Raw genomic sequence first — 21,700 nt, 5'->3', positions numbered from 1 at the left:
CTTCCGGTGCGACAGACGAGAAAGACGTGGCGGTGGAGTAATCATCTATGCTAAGGGCGAGCTAAAGCCCTCCCTCTGTCCTCTCCCTCCCGCTGCTCAACAGACCGACTTCTTCAAGGTTGTGCGATGCAATATAACTGTGGGTGGAGTCTGTCTGCCTATCTTGGGAGTCTACCGATCCCCACAAGCTACTGCCGAAGACGACAACCACGTAATCAGTGCAATTCGCTCGGTCTCATCACACCAAGACTGCCTTATTATTGGCGACTTCAACGCACCAGCAATAGACTGGAGCGATGTTGTTTGCTCATCAGCCGACCGGTTCGATCAGGCATTCCTCGACACAGATGAGAACTGCTTTTTAACACAGCATGTTGCAGCTCCGACGCGCTTCCGCAGTAACCAACGCCCGTCTCTTCTGGACCTGGTACTCACCTGCTACCCGTCGTCGGTATCGTCTCTCAACATCCTCCCGCCGCTCTCCATGTCTGACCATGTGGTGCTCAAGTTCAACTGGCACGCAACAATTCCGGCCTTACAGAGTGAGATGCTTCCGAAGAGAAGGTTTTCTGCCCTGAATCATCACGCACTGGCGGAGGATTCCGAGGCTGTTGACTGGGCTTGCTTCATGGAGATCACTTCAGTCGGCGAGCTGTGGACATTGTTGAAACAATCCACGGAGCGTTCAGTACCATTGTCGATGCCACGGCACCAGAAGCACAAACCCTGGGCGACGCAAAAGGTGAAGCGGGAACGGTCTCTCAGAGATGTTGCTTGGCGCAAATTCCAGGAACGAGGCACGGCGGCAGCATATGAGGTCTACAAGCAGCAACGTAATAGAGCAGTGTTCACTGAAAGGCAAGAGCGGAGCAATTATGAACAGAGGTTAGCGCAGTCATCTCGTGCAAACCCCAAACGCTTCTTTGCCCATGTTCAAGCCAACAAGCGTCTACACAATCAAGTGGTTAAACTCAAGGATGCTGATGGAGTCGGTGTCACGGATGCAGAGGGGCAAAGTTCTCTTTTTGCTCGGGTGTTCGCAGGGATTTACAAAGTCGATGATGGGCGACCGGCACCTCCATTTGCTCGGGATGTTCCCCCAATGCCTGCAGTTGCCATTACATCTCCTGAAGTCTACCGATCCTTGATGTGTCTGGACGCCACTAAAAGCCATGGTCCTGATGGTATTCACCCGAGGGTCCTCCAGGCACTCGCTCCGACCATAGCACTTCCCCTCGCTTATCTCTTCACACTGTCCTTGCAATCAGGTGACATCCCCGAAGACTGGAGACGGGCCGTCATCTGCCCTATCTACAAGAAAGGAGACCGAGAAGACCCGTTGAATTACCGACCGGTCTCCCACACTTCAGTGATCTGCAAGATGTTCGAATCTATCATCAAAACGTCCATGATGGCCCATCTCCAGAACGAAGCGGAGATCTCCGATAGTCAACATGGCTTCGTGTCCAAGAGATCCTGCCTCACCAACTTGCTGATGATGGAGGAATGGGTCACTCAATTAATGGACGATCGACAAATTGCCGACCTGGTCTTCCTGGACTTCGCCAAGGCGTTTGATTCGGTCAACCATCGCTTGCTACTCCGCAAGTTGGAAGCGTATGCGATTCACCCAGCGGTCGTGAGGTGGATTGATGCGTTTTTGGCTGGCCGTACCTTTCAAGTTCAAGTCAACGGCATACTCTCGGAGACTCACAACGCCCCCAGCGGTGTCCCCCAAGGCTCCGTTCTTGGACCACTGTTGTTTGTGGTGTTTGTCAACGACGTGCCAGAGCACATCTCCCAGCGGGTTCTCCTCTTTGCTGATGATGTGAAGCTCGTTGTTCCCCGGAGTGACTACGAGGACCTGCGTAGGTGCCTTCATCGCGTGTGGAGATGGTCGAAACTGTGGGACTTGCAGCTCAACATCACGAAATGCAGTCATTTGGCTATTGGGGCTCCTCCTGATGCACCTCTCGATTTTGAACCGGGACGCCTGGAACTGGAACGATCTCAACGGTGCAAAGATCTGGGCATCATTGTCGATGCCACTTTAAAACCAACGGCCCAATGCATCCAATCAGCCAACAAAGCTTGCGGAGTGCTGTTCCTGAGGTTCCGGTCCTTTGCCATCATCACCGCAGACATCTTCCGCTGTATGTTTCCCTGGTGAGGCCCATTCTCGAGTATGGGTTCCAAGCTGCATCACCGTACCTCGCCAGGGACATCCAGCATCTGGAGCGGGTCCAGAGGCTTGCAACAAGGATGGTCCGCGGCCTCAGCTCAATGTCCTACGAGGAAAGATGCCAGCGACTCATTCTTCCGACCCTTGAGGCTAGGCGTCTGCGAGGGGACCTGATACTGGCCTACAACATCCTCCACGGTATCTACAACATGCCCCGCGATCTCTTCTTCACGCCCGCACCTGATCGTGGTCTGAGGGGTCATCCGTGGAAGCTGTATCCTCGCAGGTTCCTGTTAAATCGGCGGAAGGCTGCTTTTTCGGTGCGCATCGCCGGTCCTTGGAACCGGCTTCCGCAGAGTGTGGTCGAGAAGCCGACGGTCGCTCAGTTCAAGAGGGCTCTGGATGACGTGTTGGCCGTGAACCAGTGACAACACCGCGTTTTTGTTTACACACTTCTTGTATCTTCGTTACATGGCCCTTAGCCTTGTGCTTTCTTTCGCCAATAAAATTGAATTGAATTGAATGTCTTCCAGTGAGGGCAGAGAGCAGCCAACGATCTTCTGGGCAGTGTTAATCACTCTCTGCATGGCCTTTTTGTCTGCTGCCGTGCTTCCAGCGTACCACACTGTGATGCAGTATGCCAGGATGCTCTCCACAGTGGTTCTATAGAAGGTTACCAGAAGCTTGGTGTCCAAGTTGTTCCTCCGGAGTACCCGGAGGAAATTGAGTCGTTTCTGGGCCTTCTTCACTACTGCCGTGGTGTTTGTAGACCAGGAGAGCTTATTCGTGACGTGGACCCCCAGGAATTTAAAGGACTGGACCCTGTCTACACATACTCCATTTATGCGGAGTGGGGCCAGATCTGTGCCGTGTTTGCGAAAGTCCAGGATTATTTCTTTAGTTTTCGGCTGCGTATAACGACATTGGTGGTGCTACGCCAAAAAGTGCATTTTCCCAGTAAAAAAAACCAAAAACAAGTAATATAAAAATCTAAAATGTCACATCCTGGCAAGGTAAATTCTAAAATATTGCACAATCTAAGACATTGCACATTGTTATTGCACATCCCGAAGTTATTGGACAGAAGGGATTGTGTGTCGTGCTAACGCAAGTTCAGAGTCCTGATGGCTGTGGGAAAAAAACAGTCCCTAAGTCTATTTGTCCGTGCTTTGTGAGACCTGTAGCGTCTGCCAGAGAGCAGCAGCTGGAACAGGTTGTGACCAGGGTGGTATCGGTCCCTAACAATGTTCCCGGCTCTGCTGAGGTAGCGAGGGCTGGCGATGTCATCCAGTGAGAGCAGAGAGCAGCCGATGATCTTCTGGGCGGTGTTGATCACTCTCTTCATGGCTTTTCTGTCTGCTGCCGTGCTTCCAGCGTACCACACTGTAAGCTTAGTTTGGCCAAGTTGTTCCTCCCGAGTACCCTCAGGAAATGGAGTCATTTTTGGGCCTTCTTCACCACTGCCGTGGTGTTGGTCGACCAGGAGAGCTTGTCCGTGACGTGGACCCCCAGGAATTTGAAGGACTGGACCCTGTCTACGCATACTCCATTTATGAGGAGTCGGGCCAGATCTGTGCTTCGTTTGCGAAAGTCCAGGATTATTTCTTTAGTTTTCGTTGTGTTCAGTGTGAGATTGTTCACCGAGCACCACGAAGAGTTTGTTGACCTCATCTCTGTAGGCCGACTCATCCCCTCCTGAGATGAGTCCGACCACAGTGGTGTCATCGGCAAATTTGATGATGGAGTCAGACTGGTGGGTTGGTGTACAGTCGTATGTGTACAGGGAGTACAGAAGAGGACTCAGTACACAGCCTTGAGGGGAGCCAGTGCTCTGTGTAATGGAGGAATAGAGGTGGGGACCAAATCTAACATATATATGTCTAACGTGTGTGTGTGTGCGCGTGTGTGCGCGTGCACAGGGTGCGCGTGTGTGCGCGTGCACAGGGTGCGCGTGTGTGCGCGTGCACAGGGTGCGCGTGTGTGCGCGTGCACAGGGTGCGCGTGTGTGCGCGTGCACAGGGTGCGCGTGTGTGCGCGTGCACAGGGTGCGCGTGTGTGCGCGTGCACAGGGTGCGCGTGTGTGCGCGTGCACAGGGTGCGCGTGTGTGCGCGTGCACGTACACACGGTGCGCGTATGTATGTAATATATATATATATATAAATTCCTGGGGGTCCACGTCACGGATAAGCTCTCATGGTCTACAAATATCACGGCAGTGGTGAAGAAGGCTCAGAAACGACTCCATTTCTTCAGGGTACTTAGGAAGAACAACTTGGGCACCAAGCTTCTGATAACCTTCTATAGAACCACTGTAGAGAGCATCCTGGCGTACTGCATCACAGTGTGGTACGCTGGAAGCACGGCGGCAGACTAAAAGGCCATGCAGAAAGTGATTAACACTGCCCAGAGGATTGTCGGCTGCTCTCTGCCCTCACTGGAAGACATTGCCAGCCCTCGTTACCTCAGCAGAGCCAGGAACATCATAGGGGACCCTTACCACCCTGGTCACAATCTGTTCCAGCTGCTGCTCTCTGGCAGACGCTATAGGTCCCACAAAGTACGGACAAATAGGCTTAAGGACAGTTTTTCCCCCACATCCATCAGGACTAAACTTGCGGTAACACAACACACAATCCCTTCTGTGTAATAACTTCGGGGTGAGGTAATATGTAAAGACGTTTGGGCGGTGATCTGCCTCCTACTAGCTGACTGAAGTTAAGTGAAAGACAGTGAGAGGTAAGCGACCTGTATCCATAACAGCAGAATGCCAAATTACAAGATTTCCGTAACTATCACTTATTTAGGTCTTTTGCCGAGTAAACGCAACTTATGGAGAAGCACCACCAATTTCGTCACACGCAGTGTCTGGGTGTGATGACAAGTAGGCTTTTTGTTGTTGATAATGACGACAGGGCCTATGTCCGATTATTATTATTATTATTATTATTATTATTATAACAGTGCTGGCCAACACTTGAGCCCAGACATCCACAATCCATTGTAACTCGCGACATACATCACTCCCAAGCCTTTGATTCTCCTCGCTGATATATCGCCATCGACCATTCCAAATCGTCGCTGCCGGCCCGAATTACAATCAAGCCGTTTGCAAAGCTGTTAAATTTTGTTCGATCCACGGCTTCATTCCATTTTCCAAGCGTTCACACCAGCATTCTGTTGTCATTCACGTCAGGCATTTCCTCTGTGTAGCTCTAATATGCTGTTTCTTTGACCATTGAGAGTGTTTTTGAGGGTTGAAAGCACTGCGAGCACACGGAAGTCAAATGCCTTGCCACTCCCCTCGGATGTTTTGAATGGATTTACCGTAATGCTTGGAATGCGCAGGAGGCTATTTTTAGGGTGAACGTCCGCTGGGTTGATCGCAGTAAGTAGCGTGCCGGCAAGAAATAAAACCAGTCACTCAAGCGGTCAGGGCCATACAAAAATGGAGTTTAGTGCTCAGACAAAACGCACTGACCGATTGGGCGCATAGACCATTCTAGAGAAAATGTTAGACTTAAGTGCACCATATAAGTGTTAAAATACGGTAGGTTTAGTACTTCTGTTGAAAATTGCCTGATCCTACTATATCGACAGTATAATTGTTCCGCTGTCTTCCTCCTTGTCCAAAACGCTGGTATCCTGACCCTGGCAATTAAGCTTTACAAACGGATTTTCAGCTGACTTCATGGTGAAATATATTTACTTCAACAATCGTCAACAGTAACTTTTGCTCACCGACACATTTACATCATCGTCGACTAGTCTGGAAATTTCTACAAAGGACTCCCAAGACATCAGGTGATTGATATCTCTTGCCCTCAGCGACGTAGTCGCCGTGGCGTGCCAGGACAGAATGCTGTCGGTGTTCTCGTCCTGCGGCCGCCGCCTTCTGCCATCTATCCAGTTGAACTCGCCCGTGTCAGCCCTCGACTGCTCAGCACGATTTGTCATGACGCTTACAGCTGAGGCAACCTTGTCTGTTTGGTTAGTTCACAATGTAAAGTCATGAGCTTTCTGGCAAGGTTGTGTTTTATGAAACTTATGTTGCTCTAATCTACAGGGATATCCATAAACAGAAGGTGGTGGTCAAGAATGAGTCCCTGGCTGCCATTTTGTCTGGTGAGATAGGTCACTTACTGATTTTTGCATAAAGGAATGGATAGGAATAGATAAATGGCCATTTCAAATACTGTTACAGAAAGTATTCCTGTATGAAAATTCATTCATTCAATTAACATACCGTTTATCCTCAAGGGTTGCAGGGGTCATTCATTAGTTCAATTTGCATATCGTTTATCCTTACAAGCATTGCAGGGGTCATTCATTCATTCAATGTCCATACCATTTATCATCACAAGGGTTGCAGGGGTTGCTGAAGGCTATCCCAGCCATTTACGGGCACCAGGCGAGTGACAATTCATTGATTGCAAGCAAATCGCAGGGCACAAGGAGACTAATAACCATCTATGCTCGCACACCTAGGGGCAATTTAGAGGGCTTAACCAGCCTACCATGCATGTGATTGGAATGTGGGAGAAAATACAAATTAAATTTTTTAATTTCTTTGACATTTGATTACATTGGTCAACTAAAATTTTGTTGTATTGACACACATAATCCGAATCAGATCTTAGTTTTTTTTCCTCTCTCATCATTAGGTTGTTTTTGCAACTCCATGTCTATTTTTTCTGTGAAATCTAAAATGATTGCAAAAATCACAATTATTTGAGCACTGCAATTAAAAATTTACATAATTACTTACATTTCCACTGTGAGGGGAAAAAAATCAGAAAATCACTTGGTATCATTTTAGGTAATTTTTTTTTAATTTATTCCATTCCTTGACATAAATATTTGAACACTTGAAGAAATCTGACTTAATATTTGGTACAGAAGCCATTGTTTTTAATTACAGAGGTCAACCATCTCTTGTAGATTTTGAACAGGTTTGGACACAAAGGGTGGGAAGAGACGCAAAACCGTGTGGTGTGATTGTGAATGGGTATGTCCTGTGGTGTTTGTTTGAAGAGTGTTTATTTTTTAATTGAAATGTTTGAAAATCACCTAATCAAAGGATGATAACTTTTTTGGTATATTTGAGTGTGTTATTTTTAATCCAGGGCTTTCATTTATTTTGTAATGAAATTTCAGTTTTTGCTAATTGCTTGAAACCAGCTCTTGGCAGCAATTTGGATGCGATTCTGTGACCAAATCCGACACTCCAAAAATAGCCGTATTGGTTATCGATACAAATACTGACAATTGCATTGATACCTTAATAATTAACAGCAACCAAAATGAAACATTCGTTTAGCAATAGCTCAAGAGGAACAAAATAAGAGCAACAAGAGGTTCAGGCCACCAAGTCATGATCTGACTCAGGGAGAGAACTCACGAGTTCAAACCAGAAGCATAATTTGAGTATTTATTTTCCCCCCACTAAACTATTTTGCCGGTCACGCTTATACTATGCCGGCGGTGCTACCCCATTCCTAGCATCCCTGGCTCTCTTCTGCAGCACACAAAACTCGGTTCCGGCATCATAGAGACACAGCTTCCTGCAAGTGAATAGCACGCCATCGTGCTGTTGAGAGTTGGGAGATCCCAATGGAAAAGCAACTCCAGCACGTCAATTTAAAAAAAGAAAAAAAAACAGGAATTGTATGTTTGTTTTGGGGGATATTTGACTTTCACACGAAAGCTTTTCATAACAGAATATTTTGTTTGGAGAGGCATTCTTAAGTAGAGGTACCACTGTTTTACTGATGCCACGAGAAAAGGCGGACAATCTGAAATACTCAGATTTGATTGGCTAAAATAGTACCTTGAAAGTACTACACATGAAAGTTATGCCCACTGAATTATAGTATGCATTTTTTCTGCACAATTTCACATAACTTCACATTCATTCTTTCAGCCACAATGCACATGATAAAGATTTTCTCAGTCTCTAATACTTGTGAATTTTTTATGACTCATCTTTCTGCACATTTATGCAGGTTCAGAGGTAACGGTGTGTCAGTCTCTGCTGACTGAGCAGGGCGTACCCGTTGTCGGCCTTTCCAATGGAAAGTCCTTCTGCTTCAGCTCTTCTCTTGAGACATGGTAAAATGCAAACAAGCGTTTCTTTTGCCACTAAATAGCCGATCATAACATGGTGGGCATCAGTTAAGTTCCATCGACTCCGGTCGGCTGTCGTGTTCAGGACACTTATCGCAGATCGAGAAGATTGTCTGCTCCAGTATGCTGACTTCAGGAGCTGCCTCTCTACCCAGGATGCACCTGGATCCTCAGGGCCTTTGACAGCCATGCAGGGACGCAACCTCAAGTAAGGAGCCAAAGCTTTAGCTCAAAAGTTCTCAACACTGATGCTCTTTTAACTTGTCAGCAGTGGCGGCCGTCTTGCATCCCGCTTGTCCTCTGCACCGCACCACCTGCAACAAAGCATGACTATGGCATTTCTGGAGAACCAACTAGTAGCTGCCCTCACGCTTCAGTCGGCACCTGAGTATCGCTACTGGCTTCTCATCTACACGCGCTTCCTCGTTAACGAAGGTAGCTGTTACAATCATTAATGAATGAGTGAAGGTGTTAGCCTGAAGGTTTGTTTTTTTTTCTTTTGAGGTGTGTTCATAATTCAAAAAAAGAAGAACACACTCTTTAAGGTATACAGTAATCCCTCGAATATTGCATATAATGTAGACCAGACATGGCTACGATAATCGAAAAACCGCAAAGTAGGATCATCCTTATTACTACATACCATACTACATGTTTTCGCGCCTTTACAGAAATACAAGTACAGAAGTACAAGTATCAAGAAGCATATTTATTGAATATTACAGTTATGGGCATAAGAAAAGACTAATGTATTATCTAAATAGAATTGATAAATTTAAAATATTGTAAATACTTTAAGTACTGTTCTCACAGTGAAAATAGTTCCTCTCCGCTTGATTTAAATAATAATGAACAAAAATACAGGTTGTTGTGAGCTTTAGTCCAAGTCCTTTTCGTCAGATTCGAGATCCATTAAATCATCGCTAGAATCTTCTGGAGTCGCCGTGAGGGCAACAGGAGCTTCTTTCTGCAAGTGGTTTTCGGCGCACAGGGAAGCTGTTGACCGCCGTTTCTTTTCTTGTACAAATATGCTTTTGTACAAGGATATGACACTGTCAAGACGATTGCCAAATTCAATGGCTCCAACCATGTTGTCATGAATCTCCTGGAAACGTTGTTGCAAACTGCGTTTGTATCGAAGGTCTCCTGCAGATGTCTCGTCATGCCAGCTTCATTGCCGTATGTACGGCGTAGATCACTCATAATACTGGTTCTTTATTTATTCAGAGTGGTTTCCACTCGTTTAGTTTTTCATTTTTTCGTCTTCCATATCACCCATCCTCGAAAGGGTTACAAGGGTTGCTGGAGCCTAACCCAGCTGTCTTTGGGCGAAAGGCAGACCACACCCTAGACTGGTTGCCAGTCAGTTGTAGGGCACACAGAGAGACAAACGACGATCCTTACTCCCAATCATACCACCACTACCGGGAATCGAGCCTGCGCCTGCCTGCACCAAAGTCAGGCAAGTGAACCTCTACACCAGCAGGCGGCCCCCACTCGCTTAATGTCTTTGGAAAACGATTTTGTGGCCGGCTTGCGAATGTTCCCTTCTTTCTTAGTAAACGTACGGTTAACGTATGGTCTTAATTTATATATGTATATATATATATATATATATATATATATATATATATATATATATATACAGACGCTCCCCTACTTACGAACGCAATTGGTTCCGAGCGATTGTTCATAAGTTGAATTTGTTTGTAAGTTGATTCAGTGCTATATTTTGTATTATAATTTATGTTTAAGGCCGATATAAGTATATTGAAGGTTTATATAAGTGCATTTGTATGTTTAAGGCTTGTATAAGTAACACGCATTGGTTTGTACTGAAAAAAAAAACATTTAATAAAATGGAGAGAATATGTACAGTACTGTAGAGAGAGAGAGATTTATGTATTAGAAACTGGCCAAAAGAAGCGACCTAATGACAATTGCACAGTTTTCTTCTTTTTTTCATCATTAATGATGTGGTAGCACTGTATGGCATCATTCAATTGATTTGCAAACTTTGTGCAACGTTCAATATTTGGGTCCTGCTGCTCGATATATATATATATATATATATATATATATATATATATATATATATATATATATATATATATATATATATATATATATATATATATATTTAAAGGTAAACTGATATGAAGAGTTGGGCGTTTAACATGCTAGACTCCACTGTCAGTGAGAGTTGTGTGTTCCGGGAACTTGATTCCAGCTTTGGCGAAACTCGAACAACAGTGCTGGCCGACACTTGAGCCCGAACTACTATGTTGGCCATCCCTTAGCAAAGCTGTTAAATTGTGTTCGATCCATGGCTTCAGTCCATTTTCCAAGCGTTCCCACCCGCACTGTGTTGTCATTCACGTCAGGCATTTCCTCTGTATAGCTCTAATATGCTGTTTCTTTGAGTATTGAGTGTTTTTGAGGGTTAAAGCGCTGCGAGCACACGGAAGTCAAATGCCTTGCCACTCCCCTGGGATGTTTTCAATGGATTTACCGCAATGCTTGGAATGCGCGGGGAGGCTATTTTTAGGGTGAACGTCCGCTTGGTTGATCACAATAACTAGCGTGGCGGCAAGAAATAAAACCAGTCACTCAAGCGGTCAGGGCCATACAAAAATTTGGTGCACAGACAAGGCGCACCGACCGATTGGGCGCATCGACCATTTTAGAGAAAATTTTAGACTTAAGTGCGCCCTATCGTGTAAAAATACGGTACCTAATGTAAAAAAGTGTGATGTACTGAAACTAAGAATGTTAAAGCCGTGACGTGGTGAAGGGTCACAGTAATAGAAAGATGCCCATTTGATTTTTTTTTTTTGTAGTTAACATTACTCCTTTTTTACTCTGCATTGTTTAGAAAGCAATACTTGGTCAAAAAACATAAATCACAAACATTTTACACTCCTTTAAAAGATAAAAAGGAAGTGAAGATGCAAGTAATTAACAGTAGCACTTGAGCCAGCTTTCAACCTTGATTTTATTTGGTCTTTATTATCATTCTCGTGTTCTAATTCCCAAATATACAGTATTTTATGCTATGGACATTTAGAAAGCGGAGCACTTTATTTTTAATAAAATGACCTGTCAGATTATCGAGTTCTAAATGATATTTTGCTGGGTAGAACATTCAGACCCAGGGGTCAAACAAAGTTTATGGGGTGCTGAGGATGAGGCAATACATGGACCCTAGGGGCCCTCAACCGCCCACATAAAAGATGTTTGTTTGGTTGGGGGAGAGGAGAGAAAGTATAAAATAAATCCAAGATGAAGTGCAGCACAATAATAGTGGTTTTCAGTGTTAAGGGTTAGGGTTAGGGTGGATTTTTTACCACTGAAAAACTTATCTTAGTCAGCAAATCTTCCCCACCTAGCTCGATAGGATGTTAGCAGGGCTGGGCACATTTCAAAGCAAGGAAAAAGTTAGTAGCATCACCTTTTTCCCTCCTTTCAGGGGCAAATTTTTAATGTCTAGCTGCAACGCTGCAGTGCATTTGAGTCTGTATGCAAGTCGTTAGCAGGGTTCTCGCAGGCAAAATTGTGAATTAATATCCATGTAATTATGAACTTAAATTTTCTTTAATTGGCTGTAAAGTCAATTGTAGGTATTGATTTTTGATTGGTACATTTAATGTCAATGAGAATACATTCTGACATAGCCTAAAATGAATTCACATTCACCCTGTATGGTGATTTGAAACAGAATAGGCTGTTCTATATTCAATTTCACAAAGACCTGTTACCCCGATATGTGGTTCGTCAGCCACGTTGCAGCGCTGTCTACAGTAAAACTGCATTTTTGAACTTACTAGTTTGAGATTGAATCAAGCACATATACCTGTGATGTTGTCAACACATCTTCCTATCATTGTTGTTGAAATTTTAAAATTTATTGAAACATCCAGAAGCGGATAAGGTCCCAATTGAAATTTCTATAAATTTTGTCTGCGTCCTCTGAAGAAAAATAAGAAATATCAACTCAAATACCACTGTAAGTACACTACAAAGGAATTTTCTATAAGGCCTGCTGTATTCTTAGACTCTGTCACTGTCACAATGGTTTGAACACGCAGCTGGACTCTTGCATGAAACAGGGCCAGAGGCAGTTTGAGGACAGGTTTATTGACCTGGAGATTAACGCAGGCCAGCTCAAAAACAAAGATGATTGTCGTGGCTTGGCTTAGCGAAGTACATACTGGCAAAGAAAACTAAAAACCGACAGGGTTATAAGGGCTATGGCAAATGGCAAACAGGTGTTGACATTCAGGTCATTAGGAGTGGAAAGGTGCCATAGTGATGACAGAAACAACGGACCCTACCAAAATAAAACAGGATAATGTGATCCTTCTTCACTTCGCAGCTTCAACTTTTGTGGCTTTACTACATCACAAAGGTATATAAAAAAATCATAAAAATGTCTAAATCTGCACTGAAACTCGCAACCGGAAAACAGATGAAAAATGGCGGAAGTCAGGGCTCCGCTTCTTCAATCAGCGCCGAAGAAGGAATATACAATAGAGGAGAATGGGCGCGCCGAATATCATTTAAAGTGCCTACTTGGCATTTCCTAGGACATGACCGCACTAGTGAGATGGCACCATGTTTTATTTCTGCGGAATTGTTGAAAACTAATACATTACAAATTTATATTGAATTAAAAATACTAATTAGGATCATGTTTAAAAAGTACACAAACTGGTCTTGCTTTTAAAAATTGCTTGATGCTTGAATATGGCCATGAAGGTATGTATATTATGCGATATGTTGGTATGGACATACGATGAAAAGAAGATTTAGTGTGTGTATGCCCTTCGCCACAGGACCACTACGCAAATAAGCGCTGGTGGTGGTGGTATTGTAAAAAGTAATAGAAGAATAACACATTCTGATATAATTTTTGGTGAAAGGTTGATTTCTCTCTTTTTTTGGCCATGTACAAAGTGCGCATGCACGTGAGCCTTATTTCCCGTCTGACATGTGATTTGGTGGCTTTTCTGTGTGTTAATATTTATTCATGTGTGTTAACTAAGGAATATCGATGCTAAATTGCATTAGCACTTGAATATCATATTGTAGCCTTGTCTGGACTGCAACATCACAATTCCATGCGCGTTACTTATATTATTAGAGGTCATTGTCTGCGTCACATATGTCTCTCTCTCTGCTGACAACTTTTTATAGCTGCTAAGACACAAACTTTAACACCTACTCCTTATGCTATACATTGATCTTGGACACTTCAAACGTGTGCTGCAATTATATGCTTCAATTCGGCGTCCTCTGGTGGTGATTGGACTGTCTCAGCTGCGCCCCCTTCCAACCTGGCATTAAGTTTGATCATTGGTTTTAATTGTTCCACTTTGAAGGGAACCAGTTACTTAAGTCCAGATTTGTATTGGCCCTTTTTTTAAACCTATTTTTTGTGTTCAATATTTATTTTACAAAAGTGTCAGTCTGTTATATACATGCATTGCATATTTTGATAAAATTTTCGCTACTTAAAACATACTCAGAAAAGCTTATTTTGCTTGAAATGTGTTTTTTTTATTATGGTTTTCCTTTTTTTTGTCCAAATGAAGTGTTTTTCCAACCCTTTTTGAGCTTCGGCACACTTTTTATTTTAAAAAAAATCTCAAGCACACCGCCATCTGAAAATCTTAAAATTAAAATGCCTTAATGATTAGCATAAAATCATTCTCGTCCAAGTTTCATTAACAGGAATTAAATGAATACAATTTCTAATTCTTCACACTGACCTTACACTGCCAAAAGTCCACTAACTTTAATATCTTAATTTTACAATGTACCACTAGTATTAGTCAATCTCCTAATTTTGGATTCATTCATTCATATTCCATACCACGCATCCTCGAAAGGGCTGCGGGTGTTGATTGAGCCTAACCCATCTGACTTCGGGCAAAAGGCAGACTACCCCCTAGACTGGTCGCCAGTCAGCCGTAGGGTACATACAGAGACAAACGACCATAAGCCCTCACAATCATACCGCCACCAGCGGGAATCGAGCCCATGCCGGCCTGCAACGAAGTTAGGCGAATGAACCTCAACACCATGAGGCGGCTAATTTTGGATTAAATGTAAATGTATTATATGAATAGAATGCAGTCATGTTGAGCCAACTAGTCTTCTCAAACAGAGCTATCCAAGTCATCTGGTCAAAAAACTTACTTTTTTATTCATGTTATGTACATTGCAATATACCCCAAATACCTCAAGCAAAATTGCATTTTCGTTTTTTTCCTATATAATTCAGCCCTACCAAATTGTATGTTGGCAAAAATGTATCTGCGGCACACTGGAAAAACAAAATATCATTTTTATTTCAATTTTTCGTATGTGTAATTTACTATGTTTGATTAGTGTTATATTTGACCTCACCTGGAGTGTAACAAACATTTTAAAAAATCTGGATTGGACTCTCTTTTTTTTTATAGACTTCAAAATCTTCCAACCCTATCAGTTTCAATCAACATCGTTTTTCGATTGTTGTTGGAATTTGACTAAATGATTTATAAAACTAATTTTATCTTTCTATGCTCTTGATCATTTAATCGCCTAGACCTAGGAAACCTACAAAAAATGTGTCCTGAAGCATCCTTGAAAATAAGCAAGAAGTTTGCAATTTTGGTTTATAGGCCACTATTTTTAAATCATTATTATTGTACATAGAAGGGAAACAACTCATACATGTCATTTCATTGGTTCTCATTTCAGGCTCTGAGTTTCGGCTGAGAGAAGTTTGTAAGGAGCTTCTGGGTCCTGCTCACAAGTCAGCCACAACAGCCTGGGAGGCCACCACACTGGTGGGATGTGCATTCATTTAACACCTGTGCAAGCATGTCATTTTTGAAAATTCCGACAAAATTCACACGTTCTGCTTCTCACTGGCTTTTCACAAAAGCTCCAGCCCACTTACCGTATTTTCTCGCATATTAGCCGCCTTCTGGCGTATAAGCCGTACCCTTAAAGTTGCTTTAAAATCGTTGAATTTTACAATTTCTCTCGTATAAGACGCCCCTTGATTTACAATTTTCATCCCCATATTCATGGTTTTAATAGGGAGTACAAATGTGATACATTGAAAGGAAAATCTTGAGAAAAATTGCACGTGGAATTTCTGAGATACTGTATGAAACGAAAGGATCATCTGCTGGATTGCACATTACGAAAGGGTGCTGCCTGCACGTAGACAAATTCAAAAAGGAAGTCACGTGAGCAGTACAACCAGGAGGTTTGTCCATGGCGGTCTAGTGGTCACCAAGTCTCTGGGTGCAATAATAGCATGAGATGCACATTACCCAGGTATCAAGGCTGATATTTTAATGATCGGCCGCATTACCTTCGATCAGCCTTAACAACCATGTGCTGACATGGTAAAAACTACGAACACACGGTTAATTTTTTTCTTGAATTTCATTCATAGACGTCACAATAAATGCTCAGCGTTTATTCAGTTTATCTTTTCTCTATTTTGAAATAAATTACCGTATTGGCTGCATTGTCTTGCATTATGGCGTTTTGTCTTCATCACCTTGCAGTTTCCATGTCAAGTCTAATTTATGCACATATAAGCCTTACCCTTGATTTAGTCATCCTTTTTTTTAGCGACAAATACTACGTATATGCAAGAAAATATGGTAGATACATTTGTTACTCTGTCAAACTTTGTGACGGCTATAGTAAGATCTAGGGTGTGGAAGGATTAACCAGAGTATGTTAGTCTTTTTTTTTTCAGAAATACTAATGCAAAATCTTTTAGATCAATGCAGAAGGATTTGCAGCATGCAGTGGAGGTGTACATTCACAATATAAACATTTGGAGCAATTGGAAACTAGAAACATCACAGCAAAATTATACAATTCGGTAGCTAAGTCTGGGAAACCACCTATTTTAAATGTGACCATCGCAACATTGTACATCACCCATGCTCTCGTAATTTAATGAAAGTTATCTTTTATACATTTGTCTAGTATTTGTCAAGTATGAGGAAGTCAAATCTTCAGCAGGTGCTGTGTTGTTTCCATCCTGGCCATGATACAGTGACTCAGCTCTATACCCTCAGCAGAGTTCTCGGAGAGTCATGGTAGTTCACTCAACCAGTCTACAAGTGCTTGGTGGACTTGGAGAAGGTGTTCACCTATTTCCTTCCTGGGAGTCTTGTGGGGGAGTATGAGGTACCGGAACCCCTTATACCCCTGTATTACCAGTGTCATAGTCTGGTCCGCGTAGCCGGCAGTAAGGCGCATCTGTTTCCAGTGAGGGTTGGGCTCCACCAAGGCTGCCCTATGTCACAGATTCTGTTCTTAACATTTACGGACAGAACCTCTAGACGCAGCCGTGGCGTTGAGAGGGTCTGATTTGGTGGCCTTGGAACTCCATCCCAGCTTTTTGCAGATGATGTAGTTCTGTTGGCTTCATCAGGCCGCGATCTCCAACGCTCACTGGAATGAATCTCAACCGAATGTGAAGCGGTGGGGAGGAGAATCAGGAAAATCCGAGACCCGGAAAAATGTGGCATGCCCTCTCGGGTCAGTGATGAGGTTGTTCCCCAGGTGGAGGAGTTAAGTATTTTGGGTGAAGGTAAAATGGAGCGGTCGATCAACAGGCGGAACAGTGCGGCGTCTGCAGTGATGCAGACTCTGCATCGGTCTGTGTTGGTAGTTTTTCAGGCATGGTATAGCATAATTTTGCAATACTGAATCTGAAAATGACATTTTTATTTCATGTTTTAAAATACTCAAAAGGGACAAAACAGTTTGATTTTGTTTTATTGACACTGTGCATTCGCGATAAATCTAAGTATTCAAACATCTACAATCTGTCAAAGTCCTCAACTTCTGTTTCCGACAGAGTTCGCCAACAAAGCTGGGTTCCATCTTTTTGTCAGGGTCAGAGTTGTCACCGTGGTGTTTCGTAATAGCGTTTCAAGGCACTTTGGCCCCGGCATCGACAATCCATTACACATCGCTGCAGGCCCGTCTTGTATAGAGGGTTAAAAGCGCTACGAGCATACGGAAGTTAACTGCCTTGTCTGGGATGTTTTGAGTAGATTTACTGTCATGCTTGGAATACGTGGGGAGGTTATTTTTAGGGTGAACATCCGCTGGATTGGTCGCAATAAGTAGCACGTCGGCAAGAAATGAAACCAGTCAGTCAAGCGGTCAGGGTCATACAAAATTTTGATTTTAGTGCATAACCAAGGCGCACCGACTGATTGGGCGGCCTGTCCATTTCAGAGATTTTTTTTTGTCTTTTAAGTGCGCCCTTTAGGTGTGAAAATACGGTAAATAATACCAAAGTGATATTTGAATTGCAGTGCATAAAAATTATCTTCTTATTCATTTTCAGTGGGCCTTATCCTTGTCACAGTTGCAGGGTGCTATGACATCTAGGCGAAAGGCAGAGTACACCCTAATCCAGGTGTAGGGAAACTATGGCTCGGGAGCCTATTGTGGCTCTTTTGATGGGTGTATATGGCTCTCCGCTAACCTGTGTGGTAAAATATGGGAACCGCTGGTGAGAGACCTCCGACCGGAACGCACCAATGGGAGCGTCACTGTGGCGCCGAAACTATCTCTAGCGCCTTTTTAATCATCATTTTTCATCATTACACTCTTCTGCATGCATACTCTCATTGATACTCATTGATTAGCAACAGTGAAAAAATGTTCTCAATAAAATTCAGACTTTTTTTACTTTCAAAGTGGTGAAATGATTAATAAATGCACACATCTTCATGTTTTTATATTTAAATTCTGACTATGGCTCTCAAGGAATAATGTTTGAAAATATGAATTGTTTATGGCTCTTCGTCAAAAAGGTTCCTGTTCTAATCTGATCGAGTCAGTCTTAGCGCACAGACAGACATTCACCCTCACAATTATTGAGTAGGAATCAACCCAACGCTTCCTGCACCAGAATTAGGCGAATGACCCATTACGCCATGCCCTTTCATTAGATGTTAGAAATCTTGGATAATAATTTTATCTATACCCTGGTTCAGTCATTGATCCTAGAAATCCTCAATACAGAGTCAAAAGTCAAAGCTACAATGTGTTTTGGTGTCATAATTGTGCATCTTATCCTGTCTGGCGTTTAGGGTTTGCGTAAACGGGAGTTGTTGCGGGAAGTCTTGCCTGTCATCGGAGAAAATCTGCGCTTCCAAAGACTGTTCACAGAGTACCAGGACCAGCTCGACCACCTGCTCAGAAAATAACACAAGCAGCGTTTTGACTCTCTGGACGGAGAAAGGCCTTACCGACTGACTTCAGCCCTCGCTAAAAGGAGATGTAGGAGCTTGTCAAATTGGTGCTTTAGTGGAATCTCCCGCTTGTACCTTCCTTCTCATCTATGCAGTGAATGTGAGCACGACATGTTTGAACCAAAGCGATGCTTGCAAGTGTGTGTGTGGGGGGATTGTCCATACTGCTGCCAATCATGAGGTTTCACAGAACTCTATGGTTTTGTTTTCTGTCAAACAAATGAACTGAGACTTTTTATAAGGACAAATGGTGCATCCGCCAACACAATCACACTTAACGCCGACTTCCTACAAGGAACTAATCCGTAACTAATATCCATCATGGGAATATGTCTATACAAAGGATTTGTCTGTTTTGCTTTTAGGTAACATTTCCTAACATGCTGTGAGTAAGTCTTTGCTGCAGTTTGAATGTGTCCCAAAACAAAGTTAATTCACTCCTATTTGTTCGTCTATACCAAAGGTGCAAAATGTCATCATGGAAGCTGAAATTTTGCTCTTACTCAGTGTAATAATACCCTTATAAGGAATGAATGTTGTCTTCTGTCTGAAACGTTTATTTAAAAAAAAAATGAAAGAACTCAACTGTATTAGAAATCATGTTTTGATTGTGATGGCCCAGTCAGTCACCTGTGTCGGCATAACCTGGTTGAATGAAATGCTCCTTCATAGTGTACACTGCCTCTCTTCTACAGTTTCACCAGTCAAGCTCAATGGAGGGACAAGTGCTATAGAAAATGTAAGACTGGGAAGCGGGGAAAAAAATAAATGGCCTCCTGTTTTAGAGGAGCCAAATCATCCCAACGATGACTTTGTTTTTGTGTGAATATAAATTGACCAGTTATGATGGGTTAGATTGAGGGGTCGGCAATCCTAGGTTCTGGAGCCGCATACTGCTCTTTAGCGCTGCCCTAGTGGCTCCCTGGAGCTTTTTAAAAAATGTTTGAAAATGGGGGAGAGAAATATTAAATTTTTGTTTTAGTCTGGTTTCTGTACAAGGACAAACATGACTCAAGCAATCTTAAAATTTTCCAATTCTGTAAGAATGTGCAGAATATTAAATTTCAACATTTCTGTCAATGAAGATTTGCGTGATGGCCTGCGACAGACACGTTGCTGTCAGCCGAGTGGGATGCTAGATTGGTCGCTGTTGTAAACGGCGACTGTGATAGGCCATGGATCCCTAGGGGAAAAGAGAAAAATAACTGAGAAAAACAGGGGATTCAATGTTTCTTTGACTGAAACATTTGCATTCATTGCCTATGTGGAAGGATTGCCAGGCATGCTATATTAGCTGCTGAGTAGCCAGTTGGGGAAAAGAGAAAAAGCACGATTGCATTATGTCAAGTCGAGCATGGAAACATAGAGTGGACCCAAATGCAGAGAAGCAGGCAATAGCTGAGGATAGAGTGCTCAAACAAAACAGGCAGGAGGGGTTTCACGAAACTTAACGACTAGGAAATCAAACCTGACGTGGGAAACATGGGGAAGTGAGGAATGTGGAAACATGGAAACAAAGCAGGCGATCCGACAATGACAAAACAATCACGTGAGGTTTAAATGGAGAGAATGCAGAACTGCTTGTCAATCAAACGCAGCTGGCCAACGGGAAGAAAGGAAAGCCAGGACGGACACAAGAGGTGAAAAGCAAACACGCACACACCACAGGGAAAAATGAATAACCAAAACCCAACCAAACTGGACATTACCTCACCCCTAACGGGCGGATCCAGACGTCCCAAAACTGAGTGACCATAACAAAAAAAAACTTGTGGGGACGGCGTGGTGGGCACCGTTCCCTCTAAGCTTTGCACGTGCGCAATTGCACACTACTCTCGTGTTCTCCACGCACAGTAAACATATGCAGTGCACAAAATATAATTCAACCTGAATTGTAATTTTTTTTTTCTCTGCCATTTTGCAACGCAACTCAGAGAGTAGCAGCCTGTCACTGACAAACAACAAGAAACGCTAATTACGGATAAAGCTATGACTAAGATTGTCCAGCCAATTATATGATGCGGTTCATGGCACGTGTGTTTACTTCCGTGGCATGTGTAAATGTTAACGACATGGATTGGCTGCGTTTGATACGCGTTATACGCAGGGGACTCTGATTGTCAGGTTAGCATATATTAGCATATAGTTAACGGTTCGATGGAGCTGCTGCTAAGCCTTTATCATGGCGAAACCAGCCGAAGTAAAAAACAAATGCGGTTCTTTTAAGATCGAATGGCTGTCGAAGTATGTGCAAGGAAAACAAGCGGTGAATTTGGGTGAGAAAGTTCTCTGCCAAACATGCAGCAAAGCTAAAGTTGTAAGCGATTTTACCAATGGTAAAATATTGCATATATATGGAAACTTGGGCGGCCCGGTGGCGCGAGTGGTTAGCGCGTCGGCCTCACAGTGGGGGACCTGGGTTCAAATCAAGGTCGGTCCACCTGTGTGGAGTTTGCATGTTGGGCCTGTGTGGGTTTTCTCTGGGTACTCTGGTTTCCTCCCACATTCCAAAGACATGCATGGTAGGCTGATTGGACATTCAAAATTGCCCCTAGGTATGAATGTGAGAGTGAATGGTTGTTTGTCTCCTTGTGCCCTGCGATTGGCTGGCCACGAATTCAGGGTGTCCCTCGCCTCTGGCCTGAAGTCGGCTGGGATAGGCTCCAGCACCCCCTGTGACCCTAGTGAGGATGAAGTGGTTTAGAAAATGAGATGAGAGATGAGATTAGATGGAAACTTGACTATCTCAAGTGACAGATCCAGCAGAAAAGTCACTTGAACGAGAAGTGAGAAGGACCGACGCGAAAAATAAAGTAAAATTTAAATCAGATTTGTACATATTCCAGTGTCATTCCTTAAAATGTATTATTCATAGACATTAGTCATTACATATTATTATGACTAGAACTTTTATGGGTAGTAGACACACCTGCCAACTCATACGTTCCTCCCGTATTTTGTTTTTCATCATTTCCAATTGTGTACGCCGTATAACAATCTTTGTACAGGAAAAAACTTTTTTTAAAGTAGATTTTTTTGTAAAACTGCTCTTGTTTTACCCATTTCGTCTGTAATCCAGATCAGTTCTGTCACTGGTAG

At 43.2% G+C, this 21,700-nt stretch overlaps 1 protein-coding gene across 5 annotated transcripts in view; it reads left to right on the top strand.

Annotated features, from left to right (window-relative positions):
- The window catches only part of hira (histone cell cycle regulator a), a 141,192-nt gene extending 121,787 nt beyond the window's left edge, over positions 1 to 19,405 (top strand). For 4 of the 5 annotated variants that reach the window (XM_077600087.1, XM_077600088.1, XM_077600085.1 and 1 more), the window contains 7 exons: positions 6,009 to 6,170; positions 6,247 to 6,305; positions 8,186 to 8,291; positions 8,392 to 8,514; positions 8,575 to 8,741; positions 15,054 to 15,142; positions 18,440 to 19,405. In XM_077600087.1, the coding sequence (XP_077456213.1) occupies positions 6,009 to 6,170; positions 6,247 to 6,305; positions 8,186 to 8,291; positions 8,392 to 8,514; positions 8,575 to 8,741; positions 15,054 to 15,142; positions 18,440 to 18,556 (823 nt within the window). In that variant the 3' untranslated portion in view covers positions 18,557 to 19,405. The remainder of the gene's footprint in view (positions 1 to 6,008; positions 6,171 to 6,246; positions 6,306 to 8,185; positions 8,292 to 8,391; positions 8,515 to 8,574; positions 8,742 to 15,053; positions 15,143 to 18,439) is intronic. The other variant, XM_077600086.1, reaches the window with a different exon arrangement.
- Positions 19,406 to 21,700: the final 2,295 nt, after the last annotated feature.

Source organism: Stigmatopora argus, chromosome 5 (assembly GCF_051989625.1).
Source record: "Stigmatopora argus isolate UIUO_Sarg chromosome 5, RoL_Sarg_1.0, whole genome shotgun sequence".
Lineage (NCBI taxonomy): Eukaryota > Metazoa > Chordata > Actinopteri > Syngnathiformes > Syngnathidae > Stigmatopora > Stigmatopora argus.
Note: the sequence above shows the minus strand (reverse complement) of the source record. Positions and strands in the feature narration are given on the sequence as shown.